We start from the raw sequence: 17,488 nt of genomic DNA on the forward strand, positions 1-17,488 counted from the left end.
CATACATGTGTAGAGGGACGCAGTGCTCAGTGAACCAGCGATTCAGGTTCGACGTCGGTGTCGAGGGAAGCAGATCTGGAGTCTAGAGAAGATGGAGAACCGTCTGGTTGACATGAGAGAGCTGTACCAAGAGTGGCAGGACTACCACCTCCATCACCAGGACAACCCTGTGAGTAAACTTGGCAAATTTGGCATGGGAAGTCTTCCAGTAGCCCTGCCCAGTCACCAATAACACTGTCATCAAGCAGTAGTGCACAAATACATTAAGTTTTCTCTCTGTGTTCCATGATGTCCCTGTTTTTTTTTTTTTTTTTGTTCAGGTGATGCGTTCATATTTCCGTCGAGCAGACCCATTCTTTGATGAGCAGGAAAACCACAGTCTGATAGGCGTTGCAAATGTCTTCCTTTCCTGTCTATTCTACGATGTCAAGCTACAGTATGCTGTTCCCATCATCAACCAGAAGGGGGAGGTAGGTAGCCACAGACTTGTTGGTTATGAATTTAGTTCATACATCTCTATTCTGTAATCTCCATGTTTTTGTCATGAAGAAATACCCTTAACAGAAGCCGGCTTCTGTGTTGCAGCGGTGTGTTCACTGGCAGTAGGAATGCAGTCTATTGCCTATATTTAGTGGGTTTACCCGTGTTTAAAAACCTGCACGCACACGCTGTTTTTTGTGGGAAAGGGGTATCAATGTATTCTTTAATGTGGTTTCTGTTGTGGTGAGATCAGAAGTCTTTTAATCACTTGGTCATCATGGATGTCAGAGTCGGACATCACATGATATTCAGATGATAATCATGGTAATAGAATACTGAAGTATGACCATAAAAAATTGGAGAAAAGGACATGTCTTTGTACATTTATATTGTATTTTGTGTTTATTTATTTTATTTATTTTACACAGCTGTGTGCTTACAATATAATTTCAAGTGGTGGATGACTAGTTTTGGAGTAACTTATATTCACAGACACATTTTCTAGATATCGCTGATGTAAAGATGTGTTCATTCTTCTCTCCTGTGGTCAGGTGGCAGGGCGTCTTCATGTGGAGGTGGTGAGGGTTGGCGGGGGATTAGAGGACAATATGGCTGGAGGAGATGAATCAGACAACAACCAAGACACTGAAATCCAGGATCGCAAACTGGTCTGCATGGTAAGACAGACAGATTATCAGAGAGAACTACATTCAGTCTGTAGGTTAAAAACATACCAGGAGCTTTGTTTTACAGTTTTAGGAGCACTAAGAATGTTTAGTTAACCTTACACCAAGCTAAAGTCTAAAACATCAGTCCTGCAATAAATTCTACATACATGAAAGTTATAATGTTCAGTTTTTGTTGATACTGTTTGAGAGAGATTGTTGTTTCAACTGTGTGGTCTGTGTATAAATGACTTTTGACCTGTGTATCCACTACAGATTAAGATCCTACAGGCCACTGGTCTTCCCCAGTACCTGTCCAACTTTGTCTTCTGTCAGTATTCATTCTGGGACCAGCCTGAGCCCTTCATTGTGGCTCCTGAAGTAGACCCATCGTCCTCTTCGCCCAGCACTAAAGACCCTCACTGCATGGTGGTGTTTGACAGCTGCAAGGTGAAGCCTAGAAGGGAGGGGGTGGACAACAAGTCCAGATTTAATGCTTTTATGAACTCAGTTTGGATGTAATTGCTATTGTGTTGAACTGACACATATGCAACAGCATATTAGGGCCATTGTAGTTAAAAAAAATAAAAAATGAAGAGCAATATTCTAGAAAAAAACCTCAGAATAACCAAGATTAATGTCACATATTTGCAAGAAAAAAGTCAGATCTTCTCTGACTTTATAAAGTCACCGATAAACCTAAAAAAATGTTGGTGGGACTAGTCAGTTAAAAGATGTTATTATAAGACTGATCTGTCTTTGGTCCTGTAGGAGGTGGCTGTGTCAGTAACAGAGGATTTTATAGAATACCTGACTGAAGGGGCAGTTGCCATCGAGGTGTACGGGCACAGACAGGCTGATGCAGGAAGAAACCCCGCCCTGTGGGACCTCAGCATCATCCAGGCCAAGACACGCACACTTCGAGACAGGTAAACACACACAATCACCTCTGAATCTTAGTCTTGTTTGCAAGAATTGCTTTTTAGTAACTGATAAAAAAAACACTTTGCCACTGTTGCCAAGATGTGCTGATAATATTTGTTTTTGCAGGTGGAGTGAGGTAACACGTCGCCTAGAGCTGTGGATTCAAATCCTGGAGATAAACGAGAACGGAGACTTTGTGCCAGTGGAAGTAGTTCCTGCAAAAGATGTGCGGACCGGGGGAATCTTCCAGCTTCGGCAGGTAGGAAAAGTCCCACATTCACAACCGTTGTCAATCTAGTCACAGTAGGTGGAACCAGCAAATTTCAGCTAAAAAGCCAACTTCTTTAAATCATTTTTCTTTTTTGAACGTATATCCTGTTTTTTATTAACTTTTGTGTCCTGCTCTACCTCCTCCCCCTCCTCATCTCCAGGGTCAGTCAAGGCGAATCCAGGTGGACGTGCGTTCAGTTCAGGACTCAGGCACTATGCCTCTGATAGCAGAAATACTGCTTGCAGTGTCTGTGGGTTGTGTGGAGATCAGAAACACAACAGCAAACCAGGAAGGAGATGAGATGGACAGTTATCAGGTAGATCAATTTAATTCAGCTAGAGACTGTTTTCCTCATTCAGTAAGTCTTAAACTAACTCACAGGTGAACTGAAGCCAAAGATTATTAACTGTCTACTTTGTTGTTTAGGAAAGAGACCTGGAACGTTTGCGGCGGCAGTGGCTAGCAGCTCTCACCAAGAGACAAGAATACCTTGACCAGCACCTGCAGAGCCTGGTCAGCAAAACAGGTAACATCTAAACACAAGAAACTTGAAATATTCATGAAAAACATGCTGACAAATTCAAACATCTGCCCTCTCTTAGGGATGTAGTGGTCTACAGCTTGTAGGTGTCTTCAGTATGAGGCTAGTTACATTTTTTAAATGTTTGAGTGTTGTTGTGTGCACAGAAAAGACAGAGGATGACGTGGAGAGGGAGGCCCAGCTGCTGGAGTGGCGTTTGACTCTGACAGAGGAAAGAAATGCTGTTATGGTGCCCTCTGCTGGCTGCGGCATTCCTGGAGCACCTGCTGAATGGTATGACACATGGCATGTGTGTGTGTCTCTGCTTTCATTTATCTAATATTTCCTTGTCATCACATTCAGACAAGTGTAAATATATATCAGATCATCAGATCAGAGTGTGTATCGCTTTTTTTACCCAGGGTTCCTCTGCCAGGCATGGAGACTCATATCCCTGTCCTCTTCCTGAACCTCAAACGTACGTTTCTTCTTTGCCAAATGATATATGCTTGGTTGTGTTTTTCCACTTGAGGGCTGATTTTAAGTGTTTTCTATTTTTTTTTTCCAGCTGATGATCTCAGCTCTCAAGACCAGTTTGAGGTCCCTGAGGCTGGAGGTTGGGATGCCATTCTGAGTGGTGAGGATGAGGACGACTTCTTTGACCTACAAATTGTCAAACACTACGATGGAGAGGTGAGGGTGGACCTGCATGTAGTATTTAGAATTCCTGGAATCCTTTTGGGAAGCTGTTTTCCTAAGCAATTATTTGTCAACTCTGCAGGTGAAAGCAGAGGCATCATGGGACTCAACCGTCCACGAGTGTCCCCAGCTCAGTCGTGGGGGAACGTGGCCGGAGCAGAGGGTATACCTGACAGTTCGAGTGGTGGTTCAGCTCAGCCACCCTGCCGACATGCAGCTGGTCCTGAGGAAGAGGATCTGCGTCAATGTGAACCCAGGTCGCCAGGGTTTTGCACAAAACTTTCTGAGAAGGATGTCCACCCGAAGTACCATACCTGGCTGTGGGGTCACCTTTGAGGTGGTCTCCAACATCCCCGGGGTAAGGCCAGGGGACATATTAGGCCTTTCTTTTAGCAGGTTGGATAATTAAACAATAATTGTAATTATGTATTGTTCCATCAGGACGCCCCTGGCTCAGAGGACAGGGAGATGCTTGCCAACCTTGCTGCTAGCGCACACAACAGCCAGTCAGCTGATGATGAGGCTGCAATCGAGAAATACCTCCGCAGCGTCCTCAGCCTGGAGAACATCTTGACTCTGGATAGACTCAGACAGGTAGGTGGAGAAACTGGTTGAGATTTCAACTCAGAGTCTCAAGTAGATATTAGTAACATGCATTTGTCAATACGCAGGCATGCAGTCACACAGAACATGTGGGGTTTTAACACACAGTTGCCTATAAAGGAAACATTACTTAAAAAAAAATTAAATTGACCTAAGTTGCAATTTGTTTTTCTTTTTTTCAATTTATACTTTTTTTTAGTTAAGTACTTTCTAGTATGTTGAAAATGTGCTGTGTGTGTGTGTGTTTTAGGAGGTGGCAGTGAAGGAGCAACTGACTAGCAGAGGGAAGAGCAACAGACGGAGCATCAGTTCTCCTTCTGTCCACAGGGTAATCTAATATAGTGCCATTCTACTGCACTGCAAGACAATGCAGTGTACAGTATTATACGATTAATCTTACAGTACTCTCTCTCTCTCTCCTTTCAACCTCAGCTGTCTGGAAGTAGACAAGACCTGTCCACAACCTGCCTGGATGATAAGGTAATATGCACTTTTCAGTAAAAGTGATGAGTTCAGATATTTTGTGATTAATCTTTGATGATTATGGCCTCATCTTCTCCCTTACAAAAATAAATACATAAATATTAAATGTTGTAAATATCACTGCCCTCATACTTTCATGGATGTTGGCATAGATACAGCCAAAAGATGGCAATACCTAATAATGTACCTTTTAACAAAGGCAGAGTTGTAGATGGCAGAGGTTTGTGGGACAATTTAAATACGTCGCACATGTGGATAGAGAATTCCTTTCACTATGTTACCCATTTGTTCTGTTCCACCATTTTTGAAATGCCTTTGTCATGTCCTACAGTCGTATCTCACTTGAACCACATCACACTGCCCCTGTGATCTCTGGTGGTACTGCACCATATTACCTGTAACCTTTCAGAAAACATGCCCAAATAGGGTTGAAATGAATGAATGAACCCTGAACCCCCGAAAGACCCCGTCTTTGTCCGTATGCGTATCAAACATTAAGCATAAATGAGCCACTTGTCTGATGTAACTAAATAACAAACAAGACCTGTCACTCTGTGTTTAAATCAGTAAATATGAAAATTTGAGCAAACCAAATTTCATGTATTTATCTGTTCATGTGTAGCATTTACATCAGGTAGCCCTGATGCCATGTTTCATTATTTCCAAACCAATCTTGTCATCTTTCTGTTTCTCAGGGTCGATGGGAGAGTCAGCAGGACATCTTCATGCCCTCTCAGTTTCACCGCACCCTCCCCAGGCCCGCCTCCTCTCCTTCCACCTACTCCACCTCCCCTTCTTCATCACCCACCCCCTTTGGCATAACATCCCCTCAAAACCAGGAACAAGAGCAAGGTAAACCTCCCTTCACTCCCTCTACTTCTCCTCTCTTCTTTACCTCACTTTTCTTGTCATTTTTCCTCCATACTCCCAACTCTTACTCCTCTCCATGCCCCTCTCCTCTTCTTTCTAAATGGCTTCATCCATTTCTGCTATTTGCTGATCTCATACCTTGAGCTTAATCATGAGACTCCTGTCCTTCTGATTGATGATGCCAACTACAGTTCACTTCAAAATCTTATGTGTCATTGTTTGTGTAATTAACTGCTGAGTCTCAGCTTTGTTCCTTTCATTCCCAGCCATAAGTGATGTGTAATATTACTCTTCCTCCCTGCTCCTTTTGGTGTTGCTTGCATCCATTTTTGTAACCTTTTTGGCTAATGCAAAGTGAACTTCTCTCTCCTCATATTCATTACTAAAGCTTCCCACTTTAATCAGTTAGTCTGCTCTGATCAATCTGAATATTTTTCTGTCATAGTAATTTCTTGCCCATGTCATGGTACTTTGATGTGCTTTAGATTAATTCTGTTCACACAATGAACAGAATTAATATATTCTTTAGTAATTTCTGTTTGGCAGTCCTGTGATTAGGATGTGTCAGCGTGTCTTATGGCCGGCTCTTCTTTCTGTCACTGTGTTTGGGTTTTTGCCATTTCCTGGACTCGCTATCAACTTTCTGTCTTCATCTTCCACACCTCTTCTACCTCCCACACCTGCTCCTCTTTTCCTCGCTTCTTTCCTCTCCTCTGCCTCCTCCTCCTCCTCTCTCACCTCCTCTCCCCCCCCCCCCCCCCCCCCCCTCCCCCAGGTCGTTCAGGACTTGCTGCCTCTTATCTTTCAGTTAAGGCGCTGGTTCCTCAGATGCCCAAACTGCTCAAGTCTTTGTTTCCAGCACGCGACGACAAGAAGGAGCTGAGACCTTCGCCACACAACCAGCAGGTCAGCAGAGACAGTGTAGTAGAGCTCAGTGTGAACTGTGTGAATGGTGGAGCAGGGTGGGATTCAGTGTGCCCTGCTGAAGCAATAAAGATTTTACATGGCAATTATATCATTAGTAGCTTATTATGCGAGACTGGATCAACTTGAAACTTCCAGGCTCTGGCAGCTAGCAGGAGAACGGGAATTCGTTCATGTGCAAATGTTGACGTGTCTTGACCTTGTTTGTTGTTACTCAGCAGCATGTCCCTCGCATCGTGACATCAGGAGGGGACGACAATCGAGTCAAGGCTGAGACGGTGAGATTATTTCCCTGTCCACGTTCTCCTCAGAAGTTTCTGTTGCTTGATCTTCTGTCACTTTAAGCTTAGATTCTGTTTCATGTAACAATTGTGTTTGATCAGTATGGGTTTTGTTTGGTGCAAAAACATTACAAAAAAATTATTATAAAATATATTTAGTTTTTTGTATATTTGTTGCTATCATGAAAAGGGGTCATTATAGCTGTTTAATTTTGATTAACCATAAATGTTGAAATACTACAATTTTAGCAATCGTATGAGCCAAACTCCTGACACACTGGTTTCTACACTTCCAGTGTTGCAGCCAACAGTATCTCTTTGTTAGACACGCTCTGTCTGGTAAATAATAACATCCAGTTAACTCCACACTCCCACTGTGTGCCATTTGCTTTCTGTTGCAGCAGAGATACACCAAGCAACCGTGATACGATATGATACAATATGATGCGATATGATGCGATATGATAAGATGCATTACGACACGATACGATATTTGCTGCGCCCATTAATGCATTCAGTTACAATTTTAAAAAAAACTACATATAAACAAAACAGCACAAGCTATACTAAATCACACCAATAAATTGCACATAACACATGTTGCACACATCCAGTCATTTGACATCATGAAATTATTGCACAATCCCTGCAGCCATAAGCAGCATTGTTTAAAAGTTCGATAGAGGTAGGAACAAATGCGGTTTTAAAAGGAATAGTTTGCAGTTGGGGACTGTGTATTGTCGGCCAGAGGGCAAGAGCTCGAATGACACCATTATGATAACACCAGGCTTATTTTTCCAGCTGTGCTAAAGCCTTTTACATACCCAGCAGTTTGTAGTAACACAAATCTATATATGGTTTTCTTCTTCAGACGTTTTTATGTATCAACTTGTTAGTCCCAAGGGCGACTGTGTTATTTGCTGTCAACCAGTAAATAGCTGCAAATTGCAGAAGAAAACATTAACAGATGATGCAAATGGTCCCATAGAATGTTTTCATGCTTCACATAACAGACTGTAGGCTTAACAGTACCTGATTATTCCAGAGGGTGACTGTAGCATTTTGGGGGAGATGTATTAATATGTCTGATTATTGTTTTGTTGTTTGCCTTGTCTGCATGCTCTCGTCTGTCCCTCTGTTCCTGTGGCAACTGTTGGTTTCCTGTAGACTGCTATTCTACGGCCCCCAACCAAAGACAGACGGGCAGAGTTCCCAGATGTCCCTCCTCTTCCTGTGCATGACCCGCATGACATCACCCCCCTCAGCCCCCTCAGCCAGTCATCAAGCGGCTACTTCTCCAGTAGTGTTTCTACGGTTACCCTGTCTGACGTCCTCCAACCCTCCTCCTCGTCTTCCTCCCTCCTGGCTGCTGAGACTACGTTACCCACAAACCCCCAGCAGCAGGGTGCTGACAGGAACGATGTTGTAACCTCTCCTTCTCAGTATGGCACCAAGATGGCCGCAGTCGCTCCACCCGCTTCCCACAGCTCAGCCAATCACAACAATGTCACTGCAGCGAACTCCTTCTCTGAACACAAGCTGGTCAACTCAGGAGGAGGAGGAGGAGGAGGAGGAGGAGGTGAAGGCTTTGAGAGGCTGGAGATCTTTGTGGACGATGAAGAGCGTAGCCATGATGACGTTCTGCCTGATTGGCTGACAGAAGGGGCATATGTTACAGTAGGAAGCAATAAGGCTGGAACAGTGCGCTACCTGGGAGTGACGCAGTTTTCTGACGGAGTGTGGGTGGGGGTGGAGCTGGACACCCCTATAGGTAGGTACACAGTTAAAGGAGCAGTTCACCCAAATTATGCAAATACATGAGAAAGCACTTCCTCAAGCATTAGGTTCTTGCAGAGTAAAAGAGCAATCTTCATTTAAAAAGATGACATAACTATACTGTTTACAATATTATACTGTAGTTTTGTAATAGTCAAATACTTTAAGAATGTTTAGGCCAGTTGAGCCATGATTGGCTCCACTACTAGAGGGTAAGTTTGTGATTTTTTTTTTTTTTACCCTGGCCCCATATTTTTGTGTCCAAGTTAGTTACTAATATGAACAATTTCTAAATAGGTCACAGTACTTGTCACATTCACCCATTTACACACAGATCCATACACTGGTGGAAAGGCTACCGTACAAGGTGCCACCTGGTACTTAATATTTAAACAATCACACAACAATTAAATAGCAGTCGGGAGAAATTTGGGGTTCAGTATTTTGCCCAAGGATACTTTGACATACAGAGGAGGAGCTGGGATCGAACTGCCGACCTTATGATAGGTGACTGACATGCTATACCTCCTGGTGGAGGTGGATGATACATACATACCCTGAGTGATAACATTGCAGCCTGTTTCACCACTGCCGAAGACTGGCCTAATATTGGACCAAATTTCAAATTTTGTTATTAATAATAATTTCAAAAATTGTTATCAGTCACTCAGACACAAATTCAGAGAAAATTAGGGTCCAGGTTTAAAAAAAAGACTTACCTTTTAGTATACTCCTTTTGAATGGTGACCACAGTATAATGCTAAGGTTCAGTTTGCAGTAATGACGTTTATTTTCTCCCTGCAGGTAAAAATGACGGCTCAGTCGGAGGTCATCGGTATTTCCACTGCAAACAGGGTTATGGGGTGCTGGTTCGCCCAGACCGGCTGACCCTCCGCGAACGGACCAGTCGGCGCACGGCAGACTTCCCCGCTCCCGCTCATGTCCCTGTGTTACGAGGAGAAGCCATAGTTGCCCGTCGGGGGGAGAACCGCAAGTCCTGGAGCAGTTGAGACAGGGAAAGTAGGAGCTGGATGGGAGAGATGAACTCCCCACAGCCCTCCTCCGCCTCCTCCTCTTCTCTTCCTCTCCTCCCAGCTATGCAACAGGCTCACACATAAGAAGTGAAATACTGCCTACCCTCTGATAGTTTAAAACTACACTCACTACATCCATTCACAAGCACTGGATGAAAGTAGACTAAAGACAATGAAGAGATCATTCAGAACGAGTGCAAGCAAGTTGATGAAAGACTATGCAGAGTATGTAGAAGTCCGTGGAAGGACTATTTATCATGTGGGAAGATGCTAAATGAATGGCGGTCAATGGGAAGACTGCTGAGTGAATGGAAATCAGTGCTTTGTCATATTTAGAGTGTCGGAGCTCTGCGGGGATGTTGATTGGAAGCTGCAGACTCGATGATTTGCCTCAGAGATGCTTTCTGAGCTGATATGCAGGGATGCAAACTCGTCATATTTTAAACAGGAGTCACTTTAGATCCCAGTTCACATCTGAGCATTGATTTTAAACTTTCTTCTGGCAACCAGTCATAGTTATAGTTATATTCTGATCTTTAACACCTTCTTCAAGCTGAAAACATTACCTAAGTGGAGAGTGGTTTCTTTGGCATTTTTATCCTTCTACAAGTGTCCCTTTAAATTATACATTTTGTTTATAGGTGCTTTTCAGGACACTTACAGGTCACCTTACAGATACAACAACAAAAAAAAACAACAAAAAAAACTTAAGTTAAAAAAAAGCAACAAAAAGTTAAAAATAAGTATAAGGTCAACAACAATGGTCACACAGAATAGGCAAGTCTAAAAAGGTGTGTTTTTAATTTTATTATGTGTTCTTTGTGTATGAGGAAACATGAATTTAGACTCTTAAGAAAAAAAAAGGTCAGAGTGACATAAAGCTTTAACCATGTCAGTCATACTGTGTTTGCATCCCTGGATATGATGTCTCTACTTGTCCTGAGACTCTGTGTCCCAGAATCCCCTGCTCCCCCTGCTCCGGCTGCCACTCTCTGAGACTCGTCTCCTCTTCCTGGACTCCCGTTCTTTGGACGATTAATCCTCCCAGAATGTGCCTTCACCATGGCTTGGTTTGCATTTTTTTTTCTGTGTATTTAATTTCTGATAGCTGTGTTTGTGTTTATGAGAATGCCTTGTGCAAAGTGTGAGGTGATCTCAGGGAATGCAGGGGGAAAGGACAGGGAGGGGTGTGTGTGTGTGTGTGTGTGTGTGTTTGTGTTTGTTTGTAAATGTTGTACAGTGTTGCTGTGTGTGCACAAAAAAGTTGATATTGTCATAGTTGTATCAATGTTGAAGATTATATGTATAAAGCAGGAAAAGTTGTGTCCTTGTTAGACAAAGCCACTATGGGAGCAAGTTGTTTGTACTGGGAGGCTTTAAAAGTCGATTTTGCACTGGAGACGTTGGTTAGGAAGCATCAGTATGTCGGCGGAACGCGTCTGTGGTCGTGGTGCAGCGAGACAGAGAGGTAGATGAGGGTAAACAGATTCCTCAAACAAACTAGTACTGTGCAAATGGTTGATGACATAAATTAGAGAGTACGTTCTCCACCTGGATGTCCATTCTTAAAGCTGTTGTGCTGGTTATCCTCTGTGACTGACTTTTGGGCAGCAGTTGAGAGTAGTAATGTGTGTTGTTGGTGGGAACAGGCATGTGTATGTGTTGAGGAAAAGGAAGTGAGATGGACACGCAGAAGCTCTGCTGGGTATTTCACGCTTGATAAGAGAATTGATTTGCTTCTATGCATTTATTCGTTTTTTTTTACAAAATCTAGTTTTTATCTTTTATTTCAAAATGATTGCCACAACTGGGAGAATGAGCTGTACGTTTTGGGAAAAAAGTCAACACAAATGTAGACAGAACATTCCTGGCATGTCGTTTAGGAAAAAAACATCATGATGTGGCAGACCTTGGGATTTTTTTATTCGTTTTTTCACATTCCAGAGAGGCGCTAACATTTTATATTGACCTTGCTTTTTGTATATTCATTTATGGAAAAGAATTGGCAGTACATCTTTTTTGTGTACCATTTATTCATAAGAAATGTAGATCGAATATGTGTACTCTTATTATAAGTTAAAAGGGGCGCTCCACTGATTTTACAAATAAGAAATTTACTCATCTTTAGGAGTACTGCTCAGTGAAAATAATTGCAAAATGTCTTCTGTAGCTCTGGAGAGCTTCAGCCCGGGAACCTGACGAATCTGCAAGCTCATGTTTTATTTGCTCTCAAATATGTCTGGTCCACCTGTCATTTAGAAAGATTTCCGGTCAGCCAGGCTGATCACAACCATTTATTCAATATGGGGCATGTTTGACACGATGATTGACAATGTGCTGAGCCTTTGGGCTGTACACAAAATATGTTATGGCATCAGTTTTGGCTTTCACACTGTTGTGCCAGGGAAACTATGGTGAGCATAAACCTAGATAAGTAAAGAGGAGTGTCTTTGAGGTATTTTTTGATAACTGCCAGGGTGGCTCCAGCTGATGTGAAACTCTCTATAATAATTTCCAATTCTGATAACAAAAACGGCAACACTAGTTCACAGACATATTGATGCTGCGCCATCACAGCTCATCTATGCTTGCTGTGGTCTGTGTATGTATCAGTCATTCTCTATGTCACATGTTTCATTGCTCTGATTGGTTGGAGGTCTACGGAGGCATTTTGATCTAGGGTTTCCAACTAACTTGCATTAGCAGTTTACTCGGGCGATGTCAGGCTATGGGAGCTTTTTAAAGTCTGAGAAAGTAACCCCGATGATGTCATCAGGGTTACTACATGAAGACTTCAAATTTCTAACAGAAAGCCTGTGTTAGAAACTGGGTGCATTCATGGAGTTTGATAGACGTGGGCATATATCCAGTGGGGAGAATCACACAAAAGAAAATATGGAATTGCATTATGGGAGGTGTATGCTCTACTGTTTTGGAAGTTAGACCCATATTCCTACATACTAAAAGTCACAATATCTCAGCCTTTGCTGCCTCGACTTTGACCTTTTTTCAGTATGTTCTGTGTTGCCAGTTTCCTAACTTTGCAGAATAACAATCGCACATTTTGGGAGTCTGCCTTTAAAAAAAACAGATGAAGGTCAGTGTAAAGTGTTTGATTTGAGTCCGGAGCTGGAGCGATGTTGTCTCACCAAGTGAGCAGTAGGCATGTGCTGATAGGTTGATTTATTAATGGAAAATTTCTATTTTTTCATCATCATCACTTGGTGTACTTCAGAACCATGTCTACAAACAGCTTTCTAAGTTCATATCCTAATGATGACAAACCTGAATATGCTATTATATGCTGTTTCTATGGTGACGTTGATTTTATCCGTGTGTACTAAGGAGTCTTTACAGATTTCTGATGCGATGATTTGACGGTTCATACACATGAATAATTATCTGGAATACAATGTGCATGTAAAGGCACTAAGTATGTCCAAACACTATCACCTTTATGGATACAATAACATTTTTCCATTCCTTTTTATCATGTGTCTTCTTAATTGGAGGCGCGAAATTACTATTTATATTTAAATGCTTGTACACATGCATTTATCGCATGAAAATCGATAAAGCCTTTTTATTTTAATGAATATTGCACAAATGATTCCATGTAAATTGCTGCTATTTGCATTGTAAATCTACCTGTAAATGGATCGATTGATTTATCTAACACTCTGTATCTCTTACTGTATTCTAGATTGGAATCCAATAGTTTGTTTTTAATCCCAGATGGAGAAACTGAAGTCAGCGCTTTGGTTCAGTGGCCAATATATTTTTAATATGAAGCTGTAAAATTGCTTTAAAAAAAAAAAAAAGACAGAGAGAGAGAGGCACTTTGTTATGTGAGCCTTGAAGATGGTGTAAGGTTGGAAAGAGTGAAGAATCACTCCTGCATAGATTTTTGAAGAGGAAATTATAGTGTTGGAGTTGAGACGTTGAAGTATGAGCTGAGGGGACAATATCACCATAGTCCAGTTATTATCTTTGTACCTTTTATTTGGCCTTAAAGCCCAGAACCCTGGAGTCCTCTGATTGGTTGCTTATAGGTGGCTGTTTGGTATGTTATTGGTTGGCAAATTGTGAAGTGGTTTGTCGATCGGACTCCTGTTCGATGTTTTTCTAATTATGTGGTTCATAAGAGTTTTGTGGTAATGAAGGAAAGGAGTAAAGTTTTCTTGTGTATTGTGTGTGTTTGTGTGTGTGAATGTGGGGTGGACCTGGCTTTGATTCAGTTGTGTCTGCGAGTTTTTGCCAAGATGGGAAATGACCACCAGCTGCCACTTTACTTATTACACTTAAGCTAAGAGCAACAAACCTTCACCCTCCCTGCTCTCTTGCAAAATTTAAAATTCCAGTCTCTGTGGCTGGTGGACTTTCCCATCCTGGTGTTTGCTCGGGGCACTGTCGAAGGGGTTTGAGATCACTTCAAGCTTCTGGATGTCCCTTTTTTTTGTTGTGCCTCAGAAACCATGTGACCATGTATCTTCCACACACTGTTTTCATATCGACGCTTCAATTCATTTTGCACAAAAGTCTCCAGAGGGAATGGAAAGAGTTCATTTCTGAGACGCTTGTATATGTAGGAAAAAAATAGGACCTGATTTTATTTTATGATTCAGTGTTGTCAAATTACCTGTTCGTTCTTTCAATTGTACTGAAAATGTTTTAATTTAATTTTCTGCTTTCAGTTTCAATATTCTGCAGCCATTTTCTATCACTCACTGCTCAACTACCATTCAAGTAAAAACATATACATTTGTTGAATTGGAAGCTCACATCATTTTCAAACACGTCTTCTCTTCCAGCACACATCTTCCTCTTTAACTCCGCTCTGTTTGCAGCACCATATATGCATTTCTTTAATAGTTTTACAGGTAAAGTGTGACTCTGACATTGGATAGAAAAAGAGCAGCTCATGGGCTGCCCGATGCACATTAGCCATTTCAATAAGGAACTGTAAAAACTAGCATTAGTGTTGAACTGTTTTGCTCAGAATGGGTTTCATGTTGTGACTTGTATTTCAGTGGTCTCCATCTGTGCCACTGTAGAGACTAGAGCAAAGTCAGCAGTGTTATTTTTGTGACCGTATCAACGATTAGAACCACATTCAGATTTTTATTGCTGTGATTTGTGTCCAAGCATATTCATATAGATCTGTAGAATCTTCAGCCCTTCACACGATTTCTTTTATTACTGTTTTATTTCTGTTTCTTGTCTTAAGTGCTTTTGTTTTGCTCAGAATTTGGTCCCATATCTTTGTTGCATTTCCTGTAGCTCTGTGGGACAACTGCTCTGAGGCAACATGCCCCCCCTGCCTTAAAGGGACAGTTCACTACTGGTATCTCCAACACTCTGCAACACACCAAAACAATATGATAACTAGCGCTACAGGTAAGAGGAAACGTGTATTTTTTGTGATTTTGAGGTGTACTGTCCCTTTAATTTGGCCTTCAGCCTGGAGCCAGACTGGTTTTAGCAGGAACAATCCCAGCTCTCTAACTAAACACATCACTGCTGTACTATAAAACTGAAGCGCACTGTGCTGTTATTTAACAGGATCATTCCAAAAAAACAGTAAAGTAAAACAAATAAAGTAAATCTTCCAAGGTTATTTGGTCACAGATGTTGTCAGGTTCAAAAGGGATTTAGGAATAAAATTTTCATTGATCTAACCTCTTGTATTACAGCCTTACTGGAGGGGAGGTCATAGTGTTGCCTCCTAGTGGCTGCTGGCAAATGTCAGAAAAGGCCTGATGTCCACACAGGGACATTTTTTTTACAACCAAAATAATTGAGAGCAGTGAATTTACACCCCTCCACTGCCCTGCAGCAGCACGCCTGACAGCTTCTGCCTACCTGGGATCATTACACCGCCAAAAGGAGGTGGTGTTGTGTTTTATAATGAGTAGCTGGCTTGAGTTTTGTACTTGCCGGGCACTATAACATATTTCCCTGCCTCAGTAGTGAGTGTTCACCTTTTTTTACTACCTCTTTCTCGCCTGTCCAGAGTTTTCTGCCAACTTCTTCCCTGAGGCCTTTCAGCTGACAAAGAGTTGTAACCTGCTTCACTACTGAGCTGGCTGCATCCAGTTCACTTTGTGTGTGTACAGAAATATTAGAATAAATCACACAAACAAGCAATACATAGCTGTCAGGTGATGAAATGCAGCCTTGTTGCAGGTTTTTTTTGTTTAGGCCGGGCTCCCGAAAAAATTCAGACGCAACTTTTGCTCTTGGTGCATTTTAAGGGCAGTTGGTATCAATGTTGCATTAAAATTTCCTAGGTACCAGCAGCTGTATTTAACTGAGCTGTGTAATAACAGAAGCTAATAGGAGCTTGAGGAGGGCTCGGTGCTCGCTCAGTCAGGGAGTTTTAGCAGAACCACCTGCAGAAAAGCCCCTCCAGTCCCTGTGAGTAACCTCTCACTCAGTGAGCTGAAGAAAAGTTTGAATAATGGGACATGAGTGTAATGCGGCCTCGGCCTGGTCAACAGTATTACTATATCATCCTGACTAATCATTATCAGTTGTGTTTGTTGCTACTGTTGATTCCGTGGCACGGGTTTGCCTTGATTTGTCGTGTATGTGTGAGTGCACCATTGGAGTGGTTGTTCCATGTATGTATGTGTATATATGCGCATATTAAGACTTATAAAAAGAAAAATCTGAGCACAAGTTTGGGTTTTGATTAATTTAATTGTTTTATGTAATTCTATGCTGCAATCCAAAGAATAAACATGTATTATAATACATTTATAATTTTCATTTTTTATCATCTGAACAGTAATCTGGTAAGAAAAAAAATAAAAAGGAAGATTGAAAGAGTATTTGTTCTTCATTTCTACTCAGCTGGTTTAATATTGAAAGAGGTGTGCAGAGTTGTGGGAGACTGATGCAGCTTGTAGTGTTTTTTTTTTACTACCAAAAACTGACACACTGAGAACTCGTAGCAGCTGTAAAGGTAAGTGGTTACTGGTGTTAACCCTTAGCAACTGTTTGGCACATTTTACGCGCTTTTCATTCTTCAGTCTTTGATAATCTTGGGTGTGTGGGTGTGAATTTTGGCAAGATTGTGTCTTTTTGTTTAATCTTGAAATATCCAGCTCAGTTCCCACAATGAGTCTAAAATACACTGTGGCAACTAAATTGTCTGTCATACTGTTAAGTGCAAAAACTGCACCATTGAAACTCATTCAAACAGCAATTTATGATCTCGCAGCCATCTAAGCATAAAAACACGCATTGTATTATTTCTTGGTGTCATTCTGGGCTAAATTTTACTATACTGCATCTGATGGTGTCATTTTTATCTTATTTGGTATATGGAGAAAATACATGCTAATTCCACCAGGTGCCATGTCACAATCAGTGTTGCTGCCAATCATTGACATATCCCAGACTGTGATCATAAAAAAAAAAAAAAATCTACTTTGCATGTAGTATATTGAAAATAATTCATTTTGTGTGGGGAGGGCGGGGTGGTTCATCTAAAAACATAGTGGCAACATTACAAAAAGCTCACATTTAAGGGGTTAACATTCAGGAAAGTAGAAGATAATAATAATGTGTAATTTTGGAAATTTTGAAAAGCACATTTTGTGCGCAGAGCAACACAAGTGTGTGTAATATTAAAGCAAGCCCTAAGGGTTAATTGCTGTTTTGTTTTGTATTAAGTTGAACATTGGGGACACACAGAGGTGACACCAAAACTGTTTCAGGTAAAGTATTAAAATAAATGAATAAAATAAACAAGTCAGTTTTTACTTTATCTGAATGGCCTACATGATTTAAAAAAAAAACTGTGGCAGTGCATAACTGCAAAACAGAGTGCAAAAAGATATTTCAGGCTTGTATCAGGAAAGTCATATTGCAAGGCTAAAGGAAAAAGATGCGGTTTTGTATCAATCTATCAAAAAACATAACAGAAAACCAACTGATTTTATTGGTCACGC

General features: G+C 41.4%; 1 protein-coding gene across 4 annotated transcripts in view; it reads left to right on the forward strand.

The window, feature by feature from the left end:
• Positions 1-16,288, forward strand: part of LOC121941303 (kinesin-like protein KIF13B) — a 51,254-nt gene extending 34,966 nt beyond the window's left edge. For 2 of the 4 annotated variants that reach the window (XM_042484082.1, XM_042484073.1), the window contains exons 20-39: positions 14-169; positions 321-470; positions 1,032-1,157; positions 1,422-1,595; positions 1,917-2,074; positions 2,196-2,328; positions 2,501-2,656; positions 2,767-2,866; positions 3,028-3,154; positions 3,283-3,338; positions 3,429-3,553; positions 3,642-3,917; positions 4,001-4,153; positions 4,413-4,490; positions 4,595-4,642; positions 5,341-5,497; positions 6,291-6,421; positions 6,658-6,717; positions 7,888-8,491; positions 9,301-16,288. In XM_042484082.1, the coding sequence (XP_042340016.1) occupies positions 14-169; positions 321-470; positions 1,032-1,157; positions 1,422-1,595; positions 1,917-2,074; positions 2,196-2,328; positions 2,501-2,656; positions 2,767-2,866; positions 3,028-3,154; positions 3,283-3,338; positions 3,429-3,553; positions 3,642-3,917; positions 4,001-4,153; positions 4,413-4,490; positions 4,595-4,642; positions 5,341-5,497; positions 6,291-6,421; positions 6,658-6,717; positions 7,888-8,491; positions 9,301-9,506 (3,174 nt within the window). In that variant the 3' untranslated portion in view covers positions 9,507-16,288. The remainder of the gene's footprint in view (positions 1-13; positions 170-320; positions 471-1,031; positions 1,158-1,421; positions 1,596-1,916; positions 2,075-2,195; positions 2,329-2,500; positions 2,657-2,766; positions 2,867-3,027; positions 3,155-3,282; positions 3,339-3,428; positions 3,554-3,641; positions 3,918-4,000; positions 4,154-4,412; positions 4,491-4,594; positions 4,643-5,340; positions 5,498-6,290; positions 6,422-6,657; positions 6,718-7,887; positions 8,492-9,300) is intronic. The other 2 variants (XM_042484090.1, XM_042484098.1) reach the window with 2 other exon arrangements.
• The last annotated feature ends 1,200 nt before the right edge of the window (positions 16,289-17,488 follow it).

This window comes from Plectropomus leopardus, chromosome 1 (genome assembly GCF_008729295.1).
Source record: "Plectropomus leopardus isolate mb chromosome 1, YSFRI_Pleo_2.0, whole genome shotgun sequence".
Classification (NCBI taxonomy): domain Eukaryota; kingdom Metazoa; phylum Chordata; class Actinopteri; order Perciformes; family Serranidae; genus Plectropomus; species Plectropomus leopardus.